At 35.5% G+C, this 17,663-nt stretch overlaps 2 protein-coding genes across 5 annotated transcripts; one reads left to right on the top strand and one right to left on the bottom strand.

The window, feature by feature from the left end:
• Positions 1–895: 895 nt before the first annotated feature.
• Positions 896–5,529, top strand: LOC121969209 (probable serine/threonine-protein kinase PBL8). 4 transcript variants are annotated; one of them, XM_042519171.1, is made up of 7 exons: positions 896–1,067; positions 1,193–1,320; positions 2,098–2,432; positions 3,150–3,285; positions 4,189–4,325; positions 4,443–4,566; positions 4,669–5,529. In XM_042519171.1, the coding sequence occupies exons 2-7, from the start codon at positions 1,266–1,268 to the stop codon at positions 5,106–5,108; spliced, it is 1,227 nt and encodes a 408-aa protein (XP_042375105.1). In that variant the 5' UTR covers positions 896–1,067; positions 1,193–1,265; the 3' UTR covers positions 5,109–5,529. The 4 variants fall into 4 exon arrangements, with proteins under 4 accessions (XP_042375105.1, XP_042375104.1, XP_042375102.1 ...); XM_042519170.1 differs by having other exon boundaries at positions 1,190–1,320; XM_042519168.1 differs by having other exon boundaries at positions 896–1,103.
• Positions 5,530–6,524: 995 nt separating this feature from the next.
• Positions 6,525–14,693, bottom strand: LOC121969207 (probable beta-1,4-xylosyltransferase IRX10). The gene is made up of 8 exons (XM_042519165.1): positions 14,264–14,693; positions 10,727–10,873; positions 10,395–10,459; positions 10,216–10,285; positions 8,699–8,920; positions 7,887–8,030; positions 7,199–7,334; positions 6,525–7,103 (listed from the first exon to the last, which is right to left on the bottom strand). Exons 1-8 carry the CDS (start codon positions 14,618–14,620, stop codon positions 6,874–6,876), a joined length of 1,371 nt encoding a protein of 456 aa, XP_042375099.1. The 5' UTR covers positions 14,621–14,693; the 3' UTR covers positions 6,525–6,873.
• Between the last annotated feature and the right edge of the window lie 2,970 nt (positions 14,694–17,663).

Below are 17,663 nucleotides of genomic sequence, written 5' to 3'. Positions count from 1 at the left end.
ATTTTATTTTTTTTAAAAAAATATTAGATAACTTTTTGTATTAAAATTATCAGATATGTGAAGCTAGTGAAATTAAAAAAGATAGATCCGTTATCTTAACGATCCCCTAGTGTCGGTCTCACGCATATGGGAAACTAGTGAAATTAAAACTTCTAAAGAAGTTGGACTAAGCTAAATAATTAATTTTTTTATAGGTAAATTAATTTAGAGGGCAGTTAAGATTATTCACAATCCAAAAGGTGCTTTTTGCAAAAGGGAAAAAATATAAAAGGGCAAAAATTTAAAAGGAGTGTCTTTTATTTTATTGGGATAGTTGAAAAGTATAATTTACTTTTCAAAACTATTTTTATTTTTAGTGCTCGTAATTGTTACACAATCATAGATATTAACATTTCAATTATGATTAATATTGATATTAGTGTGTTTTAATAGCTATAGTACATAACTATTATAATAAAACACTTCACATAAATGAGAGCCGCAATCAAAAATACTGTGTTCTTGGATTACCCATCACGTGCACTTCCCAATTTATCCTGTTAATCACTGAAAACTTCTATGAAACTGGATCAATCATCCCAGAAATAATCAATAATATTTTTTTAACTTTTATTAATACTAATAACATTGATAACAATGATATAATTATTCATATTTTATTTTTAGTCAATATTAAACAATGCTATTTAACTTTATCAATACAAAATGGTAGGATGTGGTGTTTTTTTTTATAATAAATAATAAAAAATGAGTGTCTTTTAATTTTTATTCAATATAAAATACATTAGGAAAAAAATGAAAATTAAAAAAAAAAAACAAGGCACAATTTGAGAGTTTTGGCAATTATAAAATTATAAAAGTGGTGTATAGGGTCTATGACATGTGAGTCTTCCTGCCATGTCTCAAGCACTCCACAGACTGCTGCGAGCTCGCACTCAAAAACATCACCTCAGTCACTGGCTGCTCACAAGGGAGCTCCTCCCTCCTCGCTTTAATTAAAAATCATGGTGGGGGAATCTTTGGGGGGTGGTGGAGTTGGTGGCCTGCTCGTTGTGTAAACTCCCAAAGTAAAAAGGGAAACCGAGGAAGCGGGCAAAAAAGATGTCACCTTTCTTTCTCGCAATCCTCTATCTCCCTCCTCCGACTTATAAATATTCTAATCCTACCTTTTCTCTTCTCGGGGTTTCAGCAGCCGCATGAAGCTTGGCGTCGCCTGGGTGAGGCAGGATTCGAGCGCCGCCGGAGGATGAGAGACGGCTCCAACGATGGGCAACTGCGGAACCAGGGAGGAGAACGCCGTCGTCGCCGCTCACGCGCAAGGTGACGCCTTTCGCCCCAAATTTCGTCCTTTTGTGTATTCCCCCTTGAGCTTCGTGATAGGGTTGCGCCATTGCCGGTGCTTGGTCCGGATTGCTACAGGATTGTTCGGAAAGGGCACTGCGCAAGCTTGCTCTGGTTCAAGATTTGATTTTTTTTTTTCCCATCTCTCTCTCTCTCTCTAGGGTTTTTGCTGGTTTTCGGATGGGTGCGCTGGCATTGTTTTTTTAGGTCTAATCTGGATTAATTTTTTTCCCCCGGAAAGGATTGGTTCTTGTTAACGAATCGGCCTCCGGTGCTGAGGTTCTTCAAAGATTCGGTCTTTCCGTCTTTTAATGTCAATTTATTGGGGTTTATCTTTCCCATTTTGCCTCCTGTCTTTCTTGTTCATTATCGATGGGATTTTGATGAACCTTTCGGTGTTTTATTTGTGTTCCATTATGTTTGGTTGGTCCTTGTTTCATTCTGGATTTGGAGAGGCAACCAAGTACAGATTATGAGCTAAGAACCAGCTTTATTCTGCAAACTAGTCTATTTCAAGATGCGACATTTAGGGATCTTGCTTGCTACCGTATCTTTTTTTTTTATATTTATGTTGTGGGACAGTGTGAAAGTCAGCGTCTATGATTTTGTTTTCTCTGGTCAGCTGAAATTTTATATGTAATGTCTCTTCTGAATGTTGCTTAATCTACAAAACAGCAGCTTAGATATCAGAAACTGATGAAAACTTTTATTTGAAGTTGTCAATTTAGCCATTTTGAATCCTTGTTGTTGGTGCAGTTCAACAACTCCAAATGTTCCAAGTACCTGTTAAGAATGCTCTTACAGAGAAAAAACATACTCGTACCTTCTCAGATGTTAGTGACCCCTCGACTCCCCGACACTTTGAGGATTCTAGAAATATTGCAATATACACCGATGTGATTGCGTTTACGTTGTTTGAGCTTGAGACGATTACTAAAAGTTTCCGTGCGGATTATGTGCTTGGTGAAGGAGGGTTTGGTACCGTGTACAAGGGTTATATAGATGAAAATGTGAGAGTTGGTCTCAAATCACTTCCAGTTGCTGTAAAGGTTCTCAACAAGGATGGTCATCAGGGACATAGGGAATGGCTTGTAAGTTGATTTTCTTTTCTGATATCTTATTAATTTTTCTATATTAAATATTTGAAAATTGTATAGTTAATTTGGTTTATTGCCCGATACTCAGCAACAAAATACATAATATTTTTACATTTAACTTATTTTGCCAACATATGGAGAGTTGGAAAATATATTTGTTTCTAGGATGATTGGGAACATTTAAAACATGCACTAATTTAATGGTGAACATATGTCACTTTATGTAGAATGTTCAAATGTAAAGGAGTTCTTTTTTCTTCTCGGGCAACTCATAACAGCTCACTTACAACTTGAGTTGTGTGTTCCCATTGAACTGAGCTTATTGTCTTCCGGCATTTATGTTCACATAAATGTAGAGGTCTGCAGCACCCAACTTATAGTTATACCATTTTGCTCTAGTAGGTTTTTGAGGTTGAATTTACACTTTTGAACATAAAACTATAACAAAATTTTGTCATGCTGTTCCCTTCAATTGAGTGCAAATTTTTTTTCTTGATTGTTTTACAACAATTTATGTTCATCATGTGTTTGTCTTCAACAGGTAAAAATTGTCGTAGTTGCCAGAATCCTACGCAATATGCATGCATTATTATCCTTGAAAGTTGGGGGCCTGATGTAGGCTTATATACTACATATCAACAGAAAAAGTTTATCTATTTGGAACTTTAACTTTTTTACAAGTCTGACTTGTGTCCATTTCTTAATTTCCAGACAGAGGTTAATTTTCTTGGACAACTGAGGCATCCTAATCTAGTGAAGTTGATTGGCTACTGCTGTGAAGATGATCATAGGTTGCTTGTATACGAGTTCATGTTCCGTGGAAGCCTTGAGAATCACTTGTTTCGGAGTATGATACTCTTAGCATTTAATTAATTTTTTGTTGCTTAGTATATTCATCTGAACTGAAGTTGGGCATCATTATCCTTCTGTGCAAGTTCCCCAATTTCCTCATGTGCAAAAAGGACTCATGTTTGTGATATATTTTCAATTGTAAACTTATGACTAATATAGTCACGGCCTTATATTAAGATGGTGAAATTATCGAAACAAATCTTGGCTAAAATAAGTAGAATCACTGAAAAAATATTGATTTCAATGCATAATTAGTAATAACTAATAAGTTATTGCTGCACACCAAAGTATTGATTTGTTATGTGACTTGATGAATCTGAGACATCATATGAAAGATGAGGTGCCTAATCAAGTTTGTCACTGACAAACTTGTTTAATGAAGTTTTTTTTGTTGGCTACAGAAAATGTTTGGAACTCAAAATGATATTGGACAAAAAGAACAATGAAACAGCCATTCCACTCTTTGGTTTACATGTTTAGGACTTTGCATCTTCTCTTGAAAAAAGATCTTTCTGCTTCTGCTGGACATTGTCTTTGACATCTACTAAGACTTAAAAGATTTGGCCTGTTGTAAGCCAGTGGCTTTAAAAAATAATGCATGTTGCTTTTTGATTCTGTCTATGGATAATCAGTTTACATTTCTGTCATGGAGGTTTATAACCAGCAATTTCTCAGTTGAAATCTTATTTGTTTTTTCCCTGTAAAAGGCTTGTTTCGATTACTTCAGTTCTATTGGGGGCTTTGGTCGGTTTCGCTTTTAACTATTCGTGCTAATTATACTGTCTCCCATCGAGTTTCTTATGTAATCTATCTTCACCAATACAATGAACAATTTTTTACTATTGTATGTCAGTTATCTTTCATCTGAATCTGGCTTAATATTCCTTGAGGCTTTCAGAGACAGCTGCACCACTATCTTGGGCGACAAGAATGTCAATCGCATTTGGCGCTGCTAAAGGACTAGCTTTCCTTCACAATGCTGAAAAACCTGTTATCTACCGAGATTTTAAGACCTCAAATATTTTATTGGACTCTGTTAAGTATCAATCCTTTCTAATTATTTATAAATTGTAACTATATGTTCTTCTATAATGAACTTTGGGAACCACAAGTGGCTTATTGCATTTGAATCCAAATTGTTCCTCTTGATAGGATTACACAGCCAAGCTCTCAGATTTCGGTCTTGCAAAAGCTGGACCTGAGGGCGATGAGACCCATGTATCAACGAGGGTGATGGGAACCTATGGCTATGCGGCCCCAGAATATGTGATGACAGGTGCATTGTTTCCGATGTCTCAGTGACAGCCTATGATTCAACACTTCCAATTTGCTTGTAATCACTGGAAGCGTCGATCACTAATATCCTTGGCATGTGCAGGACACTTGACGGCCAGGAGTGATGTTTATAGCTTTGGAGTTGTTCTTCTTGAGCTCTTGACAGGCCGTCGATCTGTGGACAAGGCTCGTCCATCTAAGGAGCAGAGCTTGGTTGATTGGGCTCGCCCTAAACTCAACAACAAGCGAAAGCTGTTGCAAATAATCGACCCCAAGCTGGAAGATCAGTATTCAGTGAGAGCTGCCCAGAAGGCTTGCAGCTTGGCATACTACTGTTTGAGCCACAACCCAAAAGCAAGGCCTCTTATGAGTGATGTCGTGGAGACACTTGAGCCTTTACAGTCGAGCAATGGAAACGAGGTCTCATTGAGCGGGTTTGCACAGAACAGGATGCATCATCCGCTCGCACAGAATGTCGTCAGCTGTAGACCAAGCCCGCGTGCAAAATGTTCAAGTGCTCTTCCAGCCTGCAGAGTCAAATGATCTACCAATCCATGCTTGATGCCGTGCGGTTCGAAGCGGAGGGTTTGTACATTGCCTATCTTTGTTGCACTTGTTTGGGTTTTGTCTCTTCCACTATGTTATAATGTAAAGTTTATCTCGTTGCGTCTGATGTTTGCGAGATCCCCGTATTTCTGATCAGTGTTTGTGTAGTTTAACATGAGGCGAACCTAGCCAAATGGGCTAGGTTTTGTTGAAACAAAAGCTAGTTGGATCATGCATTTCGAATTATGATTCTGTAGTAGCTTTAGTCATGGGAATTATTTGCTCGGGTGCTCGTTGCTAGTTCTTCCTGTTGAAAGCAACTATTAGGAAGCTAAAAACTCTTGAGTGTTTGTATTTGACAAAATTGCGTCGAACATTATCTTCTATAGTAGGCTGGTCTTCAACTTCTTGGTACAAATTTAAGTTTTATTGTAGGTTGTGAACTGTTCTTCCAGTTGCACCACTTAGTATGGCACCTTAAATGATGGTGGCATACTAGGTTATCAGTTTGATGGTGAACTCAACTTGTCGATCGGTTTCTTACTGATTGGAGAGTTCGGAAAAGTTTTTGGGAAAGTTAGCTCAAAGTAATCTATCAAGTTTATGCCCGCTGCTTAGTAGATTCGACCATTCAAGGAGCGACGAAAAAGAATGAAAAATAATAAAATTGTAGTTATTACAAGAACCTAACTTGAGAAGTCTTCAAATCAAATGTTCTATTATTGTTGAATAATAAATATCTCTAGGGCTGAAGATTGGTCTAATATCGTTTGTTAGAATCTTCAAAACATACACTAGTCGATCTAAATATGTTGCCAATAGAATATAAAATCACTACATAAGATCAAATGGCAGGATCTTTATAAGACTTATAGGAGAGAATCTAATTATATAGGCTAATAATTAAATTTATCATTCCCTTCACTACTTTTAATAAATTTATTATACACTTCAGAACAATATCAAATCGTTTGCATATTATATATAATCACAATACTACAATAAAATTATCACGTCCCTAAGTTTTCATTAACAATTTGTTCCCTATAGCGAATGCAGGAGTAGAGTTTACATGTATAAATTACAAGTAGCCGCGAATGAGGAAGGCAATGTACTATCAAGATGAGTTGAGACCAAAGACACAGAAGCGACCGTTTTGGTGTCGAAGGATAATAGTGAGGGACTGCACTTACGTAGAGAGATTTTGACTGTGCAAATTGCACAGACAATGTTACCTTGTTCATGTTTAGCTCACGCCACAACTGAACCTTCGATTGCACGAACCAAATGATTATAATTTAATATCTCACATGTCACCGCAGATTATAATCTCAAAAATATCATCAAGATTACACAAGACCTTATTTAAGCTTACAAGAAGAGTTTGTGGTACCCAATTCTCAGCTCAAAAGCTTGAAAGCAAGTTTTATTCACATGTATTGTTAGTTATTCATGAACACAAAATGTAGTTTTTTACAATAAGTCTGATATTGTAGACACAAAATCTAAACCAAATAGGTATCTGAGATATAATCATCCAGGCATAGTAAAGAAAACTAAATGCACCCGTGCCTGGATGATCAGACATCCATGTTCAAGACTTGACACAGAACAGTTAGATGAAACCAGATGAAATGATCAGACTTTTCTTGAATTGGAATAGAGCTACTAAATCAATTCACGTATAGAATCCACCAAAACATGAAGAAATGAAGCAACTAGACTTGTGATTACTAAGAAAAGTGTTCAAAGTAGGACCTGATCAAGGCAAGGGAACAGGAGTTCTCCAGCGATGGAACTCAACCAAGTCTCTGTTAACAACTGAGCCATTATGAAGCCAAAATGTTTCTGCAGACTGGTGAAAACGCCTCACTTTTCTCTGAAGCTCCCACATGATGCCTATCATAGCAGAGCATGGCTCAGCTTCGGAGGCATAGACCCACAGACACCTCACCTGTCTGCCTCGAGCTATCATTGTTTCTATCACTTCATCTGACAATTTGTATATTTGAGTATCTTATGCTTGTTGCTAAATGAGTCAAAGTGGTATATAAGGAATTGATGATGAAGGAACCTTTGAGACTAACCTGGTATGCTTTCTAGGTATTCAAAGAGTTGAGTGCTTATCCGAGTAGATGGCCATTTGATAGATATCTGCGTATAATCAATCACATTTTGGAAAGGAAGCTCAACTTGATCTGATATGATGACTGGGACACATTCCTGTTTGCAACTCACACTATTAGACACCCCAGAAAATGCCTGCTTGCAAACTTGGATGGCATTTTATTGCAATCAACTGATAGATGGGTAAAAAATAAATGAAAGGTTCAAAGTGCCTCCAAGATTCCAAATGAAATGGCAGGTGAAAGGAATCTCCAAACACATCAATGTCATCAACAGTTCAAAAAGATAAACTAGCAGCATGATCTAAGCAAATGCATTCAGGAGTTTCACAATAATATTGCATCTTGCTTACGACTTTTAAAACATCTTTAGTAGAGAACAATTGAATTTGGCTAAAAGATCTCAATGCAAGCAAAATAACAAGTATAATGTAGTACTTATCTATCATGTAAAGCTCATTATTTGGACCTTCAAGGCTTCAACAGCGGCCACTAGTTGAAACTACGAAGATATTCTCACATGAATCTACTTGCTTGTGCAATGTGCATGCACACTAATTTATGAAATTTTATGATCACATGTATGGTTGCAAATATTTGTATGTTTGTTAACTATATGCAATGTGTGTCCTGTCAGATAGAGAGATACCACAAAGAAAGACTCATAGAATCGAAGCGTCCATGATGACTCGCCACGTGGAGCTAGGCAAAACTTAGCATTTCTCAAGTGATTGAAGTACTCAGTTCTTCCCAGCTTGTTAGGTCCTGTGAGATGCAACTCTGGAGATTCCAACTGTATATCAATCAATTTGCATGAGAGCTAGGAAATAATATCGATGATAAACAAAATGAACATGAAGTATAACGTATAGCATCTCAGTTTTAGTGAAATAAGCAAAACTGTCCTTTTCTTTTTATCACGTACATCAAGAAAAAAAATGTGCTACCTCCTTAAAAACCTAAGCTTGGCCAAAGGTGGGACATATGAGAAGTTTCTCTGAAGTTGCCATGCAATTTGTGAAGCCAATTCTGGTATAATACCTACAGCATCTTCTCAAGAGAAAATTATTGTATTCTTCCAACCTATCTTTCGGCAGTATTTACAAGTTACAAGATATCGCTTTTGTTGTGAATCAGCATGAGATTAATTCAATGAAAACCTCATTGACAATGCAGATTTAGTACATAGCCAAATAAGTAGTACAACAATGCAGATTTAGTTCATAGCCAAATAAGTAGTACAGTAATCATAAAAGAACTCGTTGCAAGATTTAAGTGGTATTATGTATGATTAACATGAAATACCCACCTTCAACCATGGCTCATATGTCATTCGTAAGCAAGTTAGGATTAACAGTATGTTGAATGTTAAATGAGCATTCCAACAATCAGGTATCAATTCAGGGAAACAAATTACATATGTTTCATAAATAAAACAATTACTTGATAATAGAAACTCACCTTATCAGGATATTGCTTGGCAAGTTCCACCAATTGAAGACGACCAACCTTCCCCTGAGCACGTCCTAGAAAGTTTGCCAAATAATTTCTTTTTGATAATGGAATAGGCTGAACCACATTGGGGCCATGCAACTTAGTCATTCCATCATCAACATTTCCAGGAATAATTATATCTTTCCAAGTATTAAAAGCAGTAACATCACGTTTATCAGTACGGTCACCCTATACAAAAAAAGATTTTGCAGCATCTACATGAGTCTTCACATAAACAAGTATTAAAATAGGAGTGTGAACCTTAAAGCGTGAGTGCTGCAATATTTAATACATGTATGCAATTTTTCTCAATCAGATATGAACCAAATGCAGAGGGGAAGCTGATAACCACACACAAAGGTTAGATATGTTCGCATAGACCCTAATTTCTTTTCCCTCATTTCATTATGTAACACAACTCACAAGAAGAAAGACATTAATAAAAATCCATTAGCAAGACAGAAGTGAAAGCTAAAATGGCTTAAATGTATGTATAATAGCACCCTTGCTCTGATATATTTGGCTTACAATGATCAGCCACCTTCTCGAAATAAGACATTTTTTTTTAATCCCAGGTTGCTGAGAGTTTGATCACTCCTGATGCATGAAGAAAAAGTAGAAGATAGCAGATGCAAAGGACATCAGAGACGTGTCCCTGATTCAAATGAAAAAGGAACCTGCTACAACTTGCTCTCATCTCTAATCGGTTTATTTTTTAATTCCAGAAACAAACTTTGTTAACTAACCACACTATGCAAACAATATGAACCTTATATTTCATGGATTGCTTTATAATGTTCTCTCAACAGTTTTTGTTTACTGCTTACTAGTTATCTGGTTTGGTGGTTCCAAACCCTATTTGCTTCGAGCACAATATAAAACTAAAAATCTTGTTCCCTAACAAAGTATCAATATTTAGTTGCAGCTAATAGTATTCAGCAACCAAATAAAGTTATTAACTGAAGCAACAAAGTGCTTCAGTGACAATGACTTGGGGTTCCATACATTAATCACCCTTAACACTTTCATACATCATGCATTCAGCCAACTTTTCCAGTTTGTAGTACAATGAATTTCAATTATCTCAACAATCTTACTAACATCTTAAATGGTCTCTATGTTAGAACTATTCGACCTTGTTCTATCCTAGTGTTATTACAAATGATACTTATTTGTAACCACGATAACAGCATCCACAAATTTAAGTGCATACCATCAGCTACTCAGCTAGAACCTAAGGAAATGGGAAAAAACAATTAAAACAACAATGCTTTAAAATAACTGATGGATATATAATCATAGCATTCAGGAGACTAATTCATAGAAGAGGAATATAAAGAAAGATTTGTAAATAAGCTAAATAATACAAATAGCAGTCCTTTTTGACAAATAACATTGAAAACAAAAGAACAAATGAGGGAAAAACACTTTTCATCCTTCTTGTCCCTATTTGAGATGCATATGAATAATACCAAAAATAGTACCTCTGGAGTCAAGATGATTGACCGATTCAAAAATGTAGCCCAGGAACGAAACAAGTGAGCACCAGCCCCACTGCACTTCTCGTGAGATAATTTAAATTAATTATAACACATAGGCAGATGACACAATAAACAGCTAGGTTGACAATTATATTGAAGTAAAAAAATGATAAATAGAATACCTAGGGAAGACAAATATGTGATCACGACCACCTGAATATCGGAAATGTGGCATTTGACTGAGAATCTAATCACCAAATATAAAACCATGAGCCACTTCATAATAGAGCAGGCTAGCTAAAATAAATAATTCTTTAGATACTATAGTGGAACTATTATGATAGTTAATAGCAAATTTCTAGATAAAGTTACAGTGAACCACATCAAAAGAAATAAAGGTAAAGAAATTAAAATGGAGCACTTCACTTGAAAAAAGAACAAAAACTGAAAACGCCATTACAACAAATACTTGTTGTTCAATTCATAATTCCCAAAATATAATTAAATTAATTACCTTTACATACGTTTTATTGATTTCTTTATCACTCAAACCGCCCATCATCCTCACACATTTAACATATGAGGGAACAAAGAAGAGATCTGCTTCCTCCTTGTTCAACGTCCGAAATCTTGACTTGAGAAGCAACTGGTGGATTTTGACCTAAAAACATCAAACAAATGATGTTACATAAATTTTCAAATGAGTAACAGCAATAGAAGATATAGAGAATTGGATTCACATGAAAATTCCAATTGTTAAAAAAGTATCATATTTCTGTGGAAATGGAGCTAAGCCAAATTGGGTTTGATAGATTCCACTAGAGAGGAAGTGTTGCAACAAGAAACAATCTAATTTTGAGGTAGCTATGTATGCACATGGCATGGAGCCGTAGGTCGTGCTCATATTTTGAAGCATACAAAAGGATAAAAACTTCAATGACCGGAGAGATTTTGGCAACTGCATACCAGGTGACAAAGGTCCCTTTAGTTTGGATACCTTGGAGCTCACCTCAAACATTTTCACTACTTAATACTGCCAACCTACATTAACCTCTTCAATACAAAGCTCCACTTGAGCTCCTAACCACCACCTAGATCCACTCACTGTAGACAGGAACTCAAGCCAACCTGACTTGGCTAACTGCTAGCAGTCCAAGAAAGTTGAATCTCACAATATCCCACCAAGCTTACCTCAGTTGAACTGAGTGTGATTGGAGCAAACCCAACCCAAACTTAACTATTACTCAATTGAACAACTTTTATCTTAATCGCTACTATCCTCATTCCCAACCAAGTTCGGAGCTAAACTCTTATGACTAGTAGGCTTCTGCAAACTATTAAAATTTCTACCTTTACAGATTGAGCATCTTCTGTAGAAACCTCAGTGATATGCATGGAGCAAAAAGAAGAGAATAGAGCAATGTTGAGTTCACTCGTGCAGAGGGTTCAAGAGTAAGTAGCCCAACAATGTGGGGAAGAGCCTACAATCTCTCACTTATATATGAAAACTTTTGGTTATAGGATCTCAAGCTTTGAGAACAAAAAGGACTCAATGTGGTAGATAGAGAAACTTGAAGATATTGGATTCATAGCTGAGAATAATGGTTTCAGGAAGACCATTCCCAAAATTGGATCAGGAAAAGATGAAGCTTTTAAAGACATGGGAATAAGTGCAGGCAAGGGAGAAGAAGTTTGGAGGATAGATATGGAATGGCCAAGCAGTGGATTGAAGCCATGGAAGGGGGAATCTCCAAAGATGAAGGTGAGGAGACCAACAATCCAAACTCCATTCGCCTTGGATGTGTTGAAAATTTGTATACCTACGAACTTTCATATGTTGAATATGAATACATATGAATGTGCATACCTTTTAAATCATGTCCATACTTTCATTTCCTGAATGTCCCGATATGGAAGGTCTGATGTGTTGATATGTCGAGTTTTCTAGACAACATTATGAGGAATTGCTCGTTAGTGGTTCTCCAAATTGTCTCTAGGAGTGAGTGCAAATTTCATGGAATTAATATGAGATTTTAAGGCCTATTTTGAGGGGAGCAGTCGCATTGGTCAAAGTGAGGACAACCTAATGAGTTTAAGGTAGGGTGGGAACAAATCTGCTCTTAGACTTGAGTAAGTTTATTGAAGTACGTAGACAAGTGAAAGCCTCAAACCGTTTTGATGACCACTTTTTTGTTTGCTTTAAGGTCTTCAAGGGTCTCTCACTCATCGTCTGAAAATCCACTCGGAGGATTATGCCAAAGGTGGCAGAATTCCAAATAGGGTGAAGGAACCAAGAAGATATCAAATGGAGGACAAGCACCAAAGAACCTTGATACACGACCTCCTATGATAAAGAGGTAGAAGGGGATAAAGACAAACCTAAGCACAATAGATACCATTGGGGTTATAGGTATATGATATAGATGAGTGTATACACTTGAGGATCTAAATTAAGGAGATAATTTGAAGTTTATTTGGGAAAATTTATCGAGTCCAAAAAGGCTAAGGAGTCAAAGGAAGCAAGTGTGATGTAGGAGCCAGTTCAAATGCATATAAACATAGTGGCTTAGGGACCGAAATCTGGTGGTGAGAGATATAATACATTAAAGTCTTATGCATGGAGAATATAGTATTTCCAAAGAAGACATAAGTGAATTAACTGAGATGACCTAATACAATGGTGATCTAAGCATAAATTGCTAATTGCCTAGTGCAAGGGTGCTTATAGACACGGATAACTTTGTCAAAGTGGTACATCTCAATTCTTTTTTGAAAATTGTGTATATTGGCGAGATCTAGAAAGCAAAATACAATAGGACAACATTCGGAAACTATAACTTCAAATGCAAGATTTAGGGAGGAGTTATTCATTTGAGCGCATGCATTGGGTTTTTAGTTGTGGGATTGCCTTTTGCATATAATGCAATTTTTAGTAGGTCAACTTTGAGCAAAATTAAGAATGTGATGTCAATTACCACGAAGCCATAAAGTTTCCAACTCCAATAAGGGTTGGCAAGTTAAGACAAATCAGGCGGAGTCAAAAAATTACATGCATTCGCTCGACATGAGCCAATGTTTTGTTCAATAAATTGAGGAGTTGGAAGAACTCAGAGGGGAAATAGAGTTAAAAGATTTAGTGGAAGGGCATAGAGGGGATATAGAGCCAAAAAAAATTTAATGGCCAAGAAAATGTTTAGCATTCGAGCAAAGCCATGCGAAACTGTCGATGGAGTTTTAATTTAGGGAAGGTCCAGTGAGGAAATCAAAGTTATGAACCAGATTGACTATTATGGAAGTTTGGGACATGTTGAAGCTATGTGTTATAGGTTGAGTTGGTATCTTGAAGCCTATGAAAGGAGGGAGAATTCAGTCATTGAGGGAATTTTTAGTAATGGCATACAAGGTGACACAAAGTTCCTCTACCTTGGCTACATTTGAGCTCACCTAAGATGTTTTCTCAAAAACCTCTTCGACCCGTAGCTCCACATGAACTCAACGTCCCTGCTAAGACGGACCAGTCATATCCAGGAATTCAACTCAATTGAACTACTTGTAGTTCAGGGAAGATGAATCTCACACCTTGCTTACCTCAGCTGAACTGAGTGTAGTTCAGGCGCATCCAACCTAACCTTAAACATGTCTCGACAAACTCATTTCAGCTCAATCTCTAGCCACATTCATAGTAAACTCCTCTCTGCTCAATCTCTTATAGCCACATTCTCAACTAAGGTCAGAGCTACGCTCTTGTGACTAGCAGGCTTCTGCAGTCTTCTGATAGCTTATTTTCACATCACAGTGACTTAATTAATTAGTAAAAACAAGATAAATCGAATAACACACCTAGATGAATGGGATTCCATCTTATAATCCTGCCAACATAAGAAATCGAACATTAAATTCTCAATAATTCATTTCTGACATGGAACTAGAACTTCTTCGATCGTGTGGGGAATCGTTCCTTAAATTGCGACGAGGGCCAGTCATCAACTTTAGTAACACAACTCAATAGAACGACTAATTAGAATAGTGTTCAAAATAAAGAACAGGATACCTGCGTACCCCACTGTCCCTTGAGGCAGGCGTCGGGGGAGATCCGGCCGTCCCTTCCGCGCATCAGCTCGCGGAGGCCATCGATCTCTTGCTCCTCGTAGACGTAGATCTTAAGGTCGAGGCGGGAGCCGTAGCTTCGTTCGGGCCAGGATAGATAGCCACTGCTGCGGTCGAAGAGGGCGGGGGATGCAGCGGAGGAGGGGGAAGGAAAGTCGCAGGAGAGGCGATCCAAGGCACGAGTGACGAGGAAGGTAGCGACGACGAGGACGATTGCGCCGATCTTGTGGGATCTTCCACAAAGCACCGTCGGTAATCCGCTACCGGAACCGAGATTGCGACCGCGGCTTACGCTTCCCATCAGTGAGCAATCGAGAGCGTAGGCGGAATACTGGAGAACCAAAGAAGAGAGAAGGGATCGTAACACACCCGTTGCATTCTTTTTTTTTTTCTAAAAAACCCTGAACTTTAACTGCTTTTTTATAAAAGGACCGTGAAATTTAAAAAACAATTAAAATTCATCTAAATTTTTAAACTTTTGGATTTGGCAATTAAAATATTCTATTTTATAATTTTTAATTTGAAAGGGCTTTTTTTCTCCGTAAATCATGTGTCGAGATGTAGAGGTGTAATCAAGTTGAGCCGAGTCGAATTCTTGGATGTTTGAATTTGACTCGTTTATAATCGAATAGAGCTCGAGCTTTATTTAACAAATATATTCATGGCTCACCAGCTTATTCAAACTTTTATCGAGCCTAAACGAGCTTAATAAATATAAATTATAAATTTAAATATTCATTAAAAACTAAATTATATATTTTTAAAAAATTATTATATTCTTATTAAAATTTATAATTTTTTTCTAATAAATAAATTTATTATATTTATCTATGTTTTTCATAAGTAGAGTGTAAAATCTGTAAATTCAATATCAAAACTATTAATTTTTTATTTAAAAATTGATTCATGAGCTTAAGGAACATATTCACGAGCTAACGAGCCGAATATTATGAAGTTTGAGCTTGGTTTGTTTATCTTAACGAGTCTCATTAAACGAGCTCAAACGAACTTTTATCGAATCGAGTTTCAAATAGCTCACGAGCGGCTTGACTCATTTACACCCCTATCGAGATGTGAGATCTATGCCCCCATACAATCCCAGAATGGTATTGTTCATTTTGGGTATAGTTTTTTATGATTTTGTTCTTGGACTCTCCTCGAAAAATTTTATATCAATACAGATATATTATATCCTTTTAAATGTATGATCTTTACCAAATCTTATTAAGATGGGATTTTAATTGAATCTCAATAATAAATTTATTTTTTAAATAAAATATCACATATTTTTATTTAATTTTTATAATTTTAAATAAAAATTTTATTATAAAAATTTTAAAGATATTTTTATCCCAAAAGTATAAATATCAAAAAGATATTTTTGATAATTTTTTTTATTTTTAATTACATACCTTTTTTACTGATCTGTAGACATAAATTAATAATCTCCAAGACTCCAACTAAACCTATCCTAATGGTTACCATCCTCTTCTATTAGAATAGTGTTAGAAATAAAAGTATTCTTGGTAGAAAGGTATTATTATTAGTTGTAGAATTTTTAACCAGTATCTTTCATGATTCCATTTTAGGACCTAAAATTTTACAACATACTTTAAGCAACTACTTGAATGTCACCTACCTCGATTGTTGACCATAACACCGCTCCAGTCGTACTCGTATTATACCTATAATATTAATTATACATAACTCAAATAATTAAAATGAATAAAAATCATACATAAAATTTAAACATTATGTCATCATTATTTTTTTTATCAAACTATCTCGTAACATTTCAGATCCCTAAATGAGGGGTTCGAATCTCTTCATCCTTTAATTCTGGTTGTCTGATTGATCTTGATTATATATTTTGGATATCGTTTCATTTAGGCTATGTTCGATACACTACAAAAAAACATATATTTGGGGACAAATATTTGGAACGAAAATTATTCGTCCCAAAATTGCGACAAATTTTGGGTCGAAAAAAAATTTCGACCCAAATAACCAACGAAAATTGCAACAAAAAAGTTTTGTTTCAAATTTGCAACAATAGAACATTTCGTTGCTAAATTCGTCGCCAAATCTGGAACGAATTCAGAATTCGTCCCAGATTTTGGGACAAATACTGGATTCGTCCCAAATTCTGGGACGAATTCAGAATTCGTCCCAAATTCTGGAACAAATCCAGGATTTGTTCCAAAAATGACATTATTTTTAAAAAAAGACAATCAAATATCGAAGGCTTATATCTTGACCTAGAGACATCGAAATTTGATAAAACAAGTTTCTATGCATTCGTATCATTAATTTGATCGTAAATATGTCACCATGAATATTTTTTAAATAATATTTTAAGTGATTCAAATTTATAATACCAAATTAGGTCAAATTGCAATTAAAAAATACCAAAAATAAATATATTTGGTAATAAATATTTTTATGGATATATTTACGATTAGGACAATGATACGAACACATAGAAATTTATTTCATCAAATTCCGATGTCTCTAGGTCAAGATATAAGCTTTCGGTCTTTGATTTAATGTAAATTAAATTTAGTTTTGGGACGAATCCTGGATTCGTCCCAAAATTTGGGACGAATCCAGGATTCGTCCCAAAAATTTAATTATCTTAAAAAAAAAAAACAAAATGGGACGTCTCATATACGGACCTAGAGACATCGGAATTTGATGAAATAAATTTCTATGCGTTCATATTATTGTCCTGATCGTAAATATATACATAAAAATATTTTTTAACAAATATATTTATTTTTGGAATTTTTAATTCTAATTTTACCTAATTAGGTATAAAAAATTTAAATAAATTAAATTATTAATTAAAAATTATGGATGGTGACATATTTATGATCAGGGCAATGATACGAACGCATAGAAATTTGTTTCATCAAATTCCGATGTCTCTAGGTCAAGATATAAGCTTTCGGTCTTTGATTTAATTTATTTTAAATTAATTTAAGTTTTGGGACGAATCTCGCGATTCGTCCCAAAAATTTAATTATCTTTAAAAAAAAAACAAAATGGGACGCCTCATATAAGGACCTAGAGACATCGGAATTTAATGAAATAAATTTCTATGCGTTCGTATCATTGTCCTGATCGTAAATATATACATAAAAATATTTTTTAACAAATATATTTATTTTTGGAATTTTTAATTCTAATTTTACCTAATTTGGTATACAAAATTTAAATAAATTAAATTATTAATTAAAAATAATGGATGGTGACATATTTATGATCAGGGCAATGATACGAACGCATAGAAATTTGTTTCATCAAATTCTGATGTCTCTAGGTCAAGATATAAGCTTTCGGTC

The sequence above is a fragment of the Zingiber officinale genome, chromosome 4A, assembly GCF_018446385.1.
Source record: "Zingiber officinale cultivar Zhangliang chromosome 4A, Zo_v1.1, whole genome shotgun sequence".
Lineage (NCBI taxonomy): Eukaryota > Viridiplantae > Streptophyta > Magnoliopsida > Zingiberales > Zingiberaceae > Zingiber > Zingiber officinale.
Note: the sequence above shows the minus strand (reverse complement) of the source record. Positions and strands in the feature narration are given on the sequence as shown.

What these genes read in the sequence shown, in the direction of transcription:
- LOC121969207 (XM_042519165.1), bottom strand. Translation starts at nt 14,620, where the DNA reads ATGGGAAGCGTAAGCCGCGGTCGCAATCTCGGTTCCGGTAGCGGATTA. An exon ending in CACATATTTGTCTTCCCTAG is followed by an intron (nt 10,286 to 10,394) that starts GTATTCTATTTA and finishes CGAGAAGTGCAG; the next exon opens with TGGGGCTGGTGCTCACTTGT. An exon ending in CCAAGCAATATCCTGATAAG is followed by an intron (nt 8,031 to 8,698) that starts GTGAGTTTCTAT and finishes ATTGATATACAG; the next exon opens with TTGGAATCTCCAGAGTTGCA.
- LOC121969209 (XM_042519171.1), top strand. Translation starts at nt 1,266, where the DNA reads ATGGGCAACTGCGGAACCAGGGAGGAGAACGCCGTCGTCGCCGCTCAC. An exon ending in CGTCGCCGCTCACGCGCAAG is followed by an intron (nt 1,321 to 2,097) that starts GTGACGCCTTTC and finishes TTGTTGGTGCAG; the next exon opens with TTCAACAACTCCAAATGTTC. An exon ending in CCCAGAATATGTGATGACAG is followed by an intron (nt 4,567 to 4,668) that starts GTGCATTGTTTC and finishes TGGCATGTGCAG; the next exon opens with GACACTTGACGGCCAGGAGT.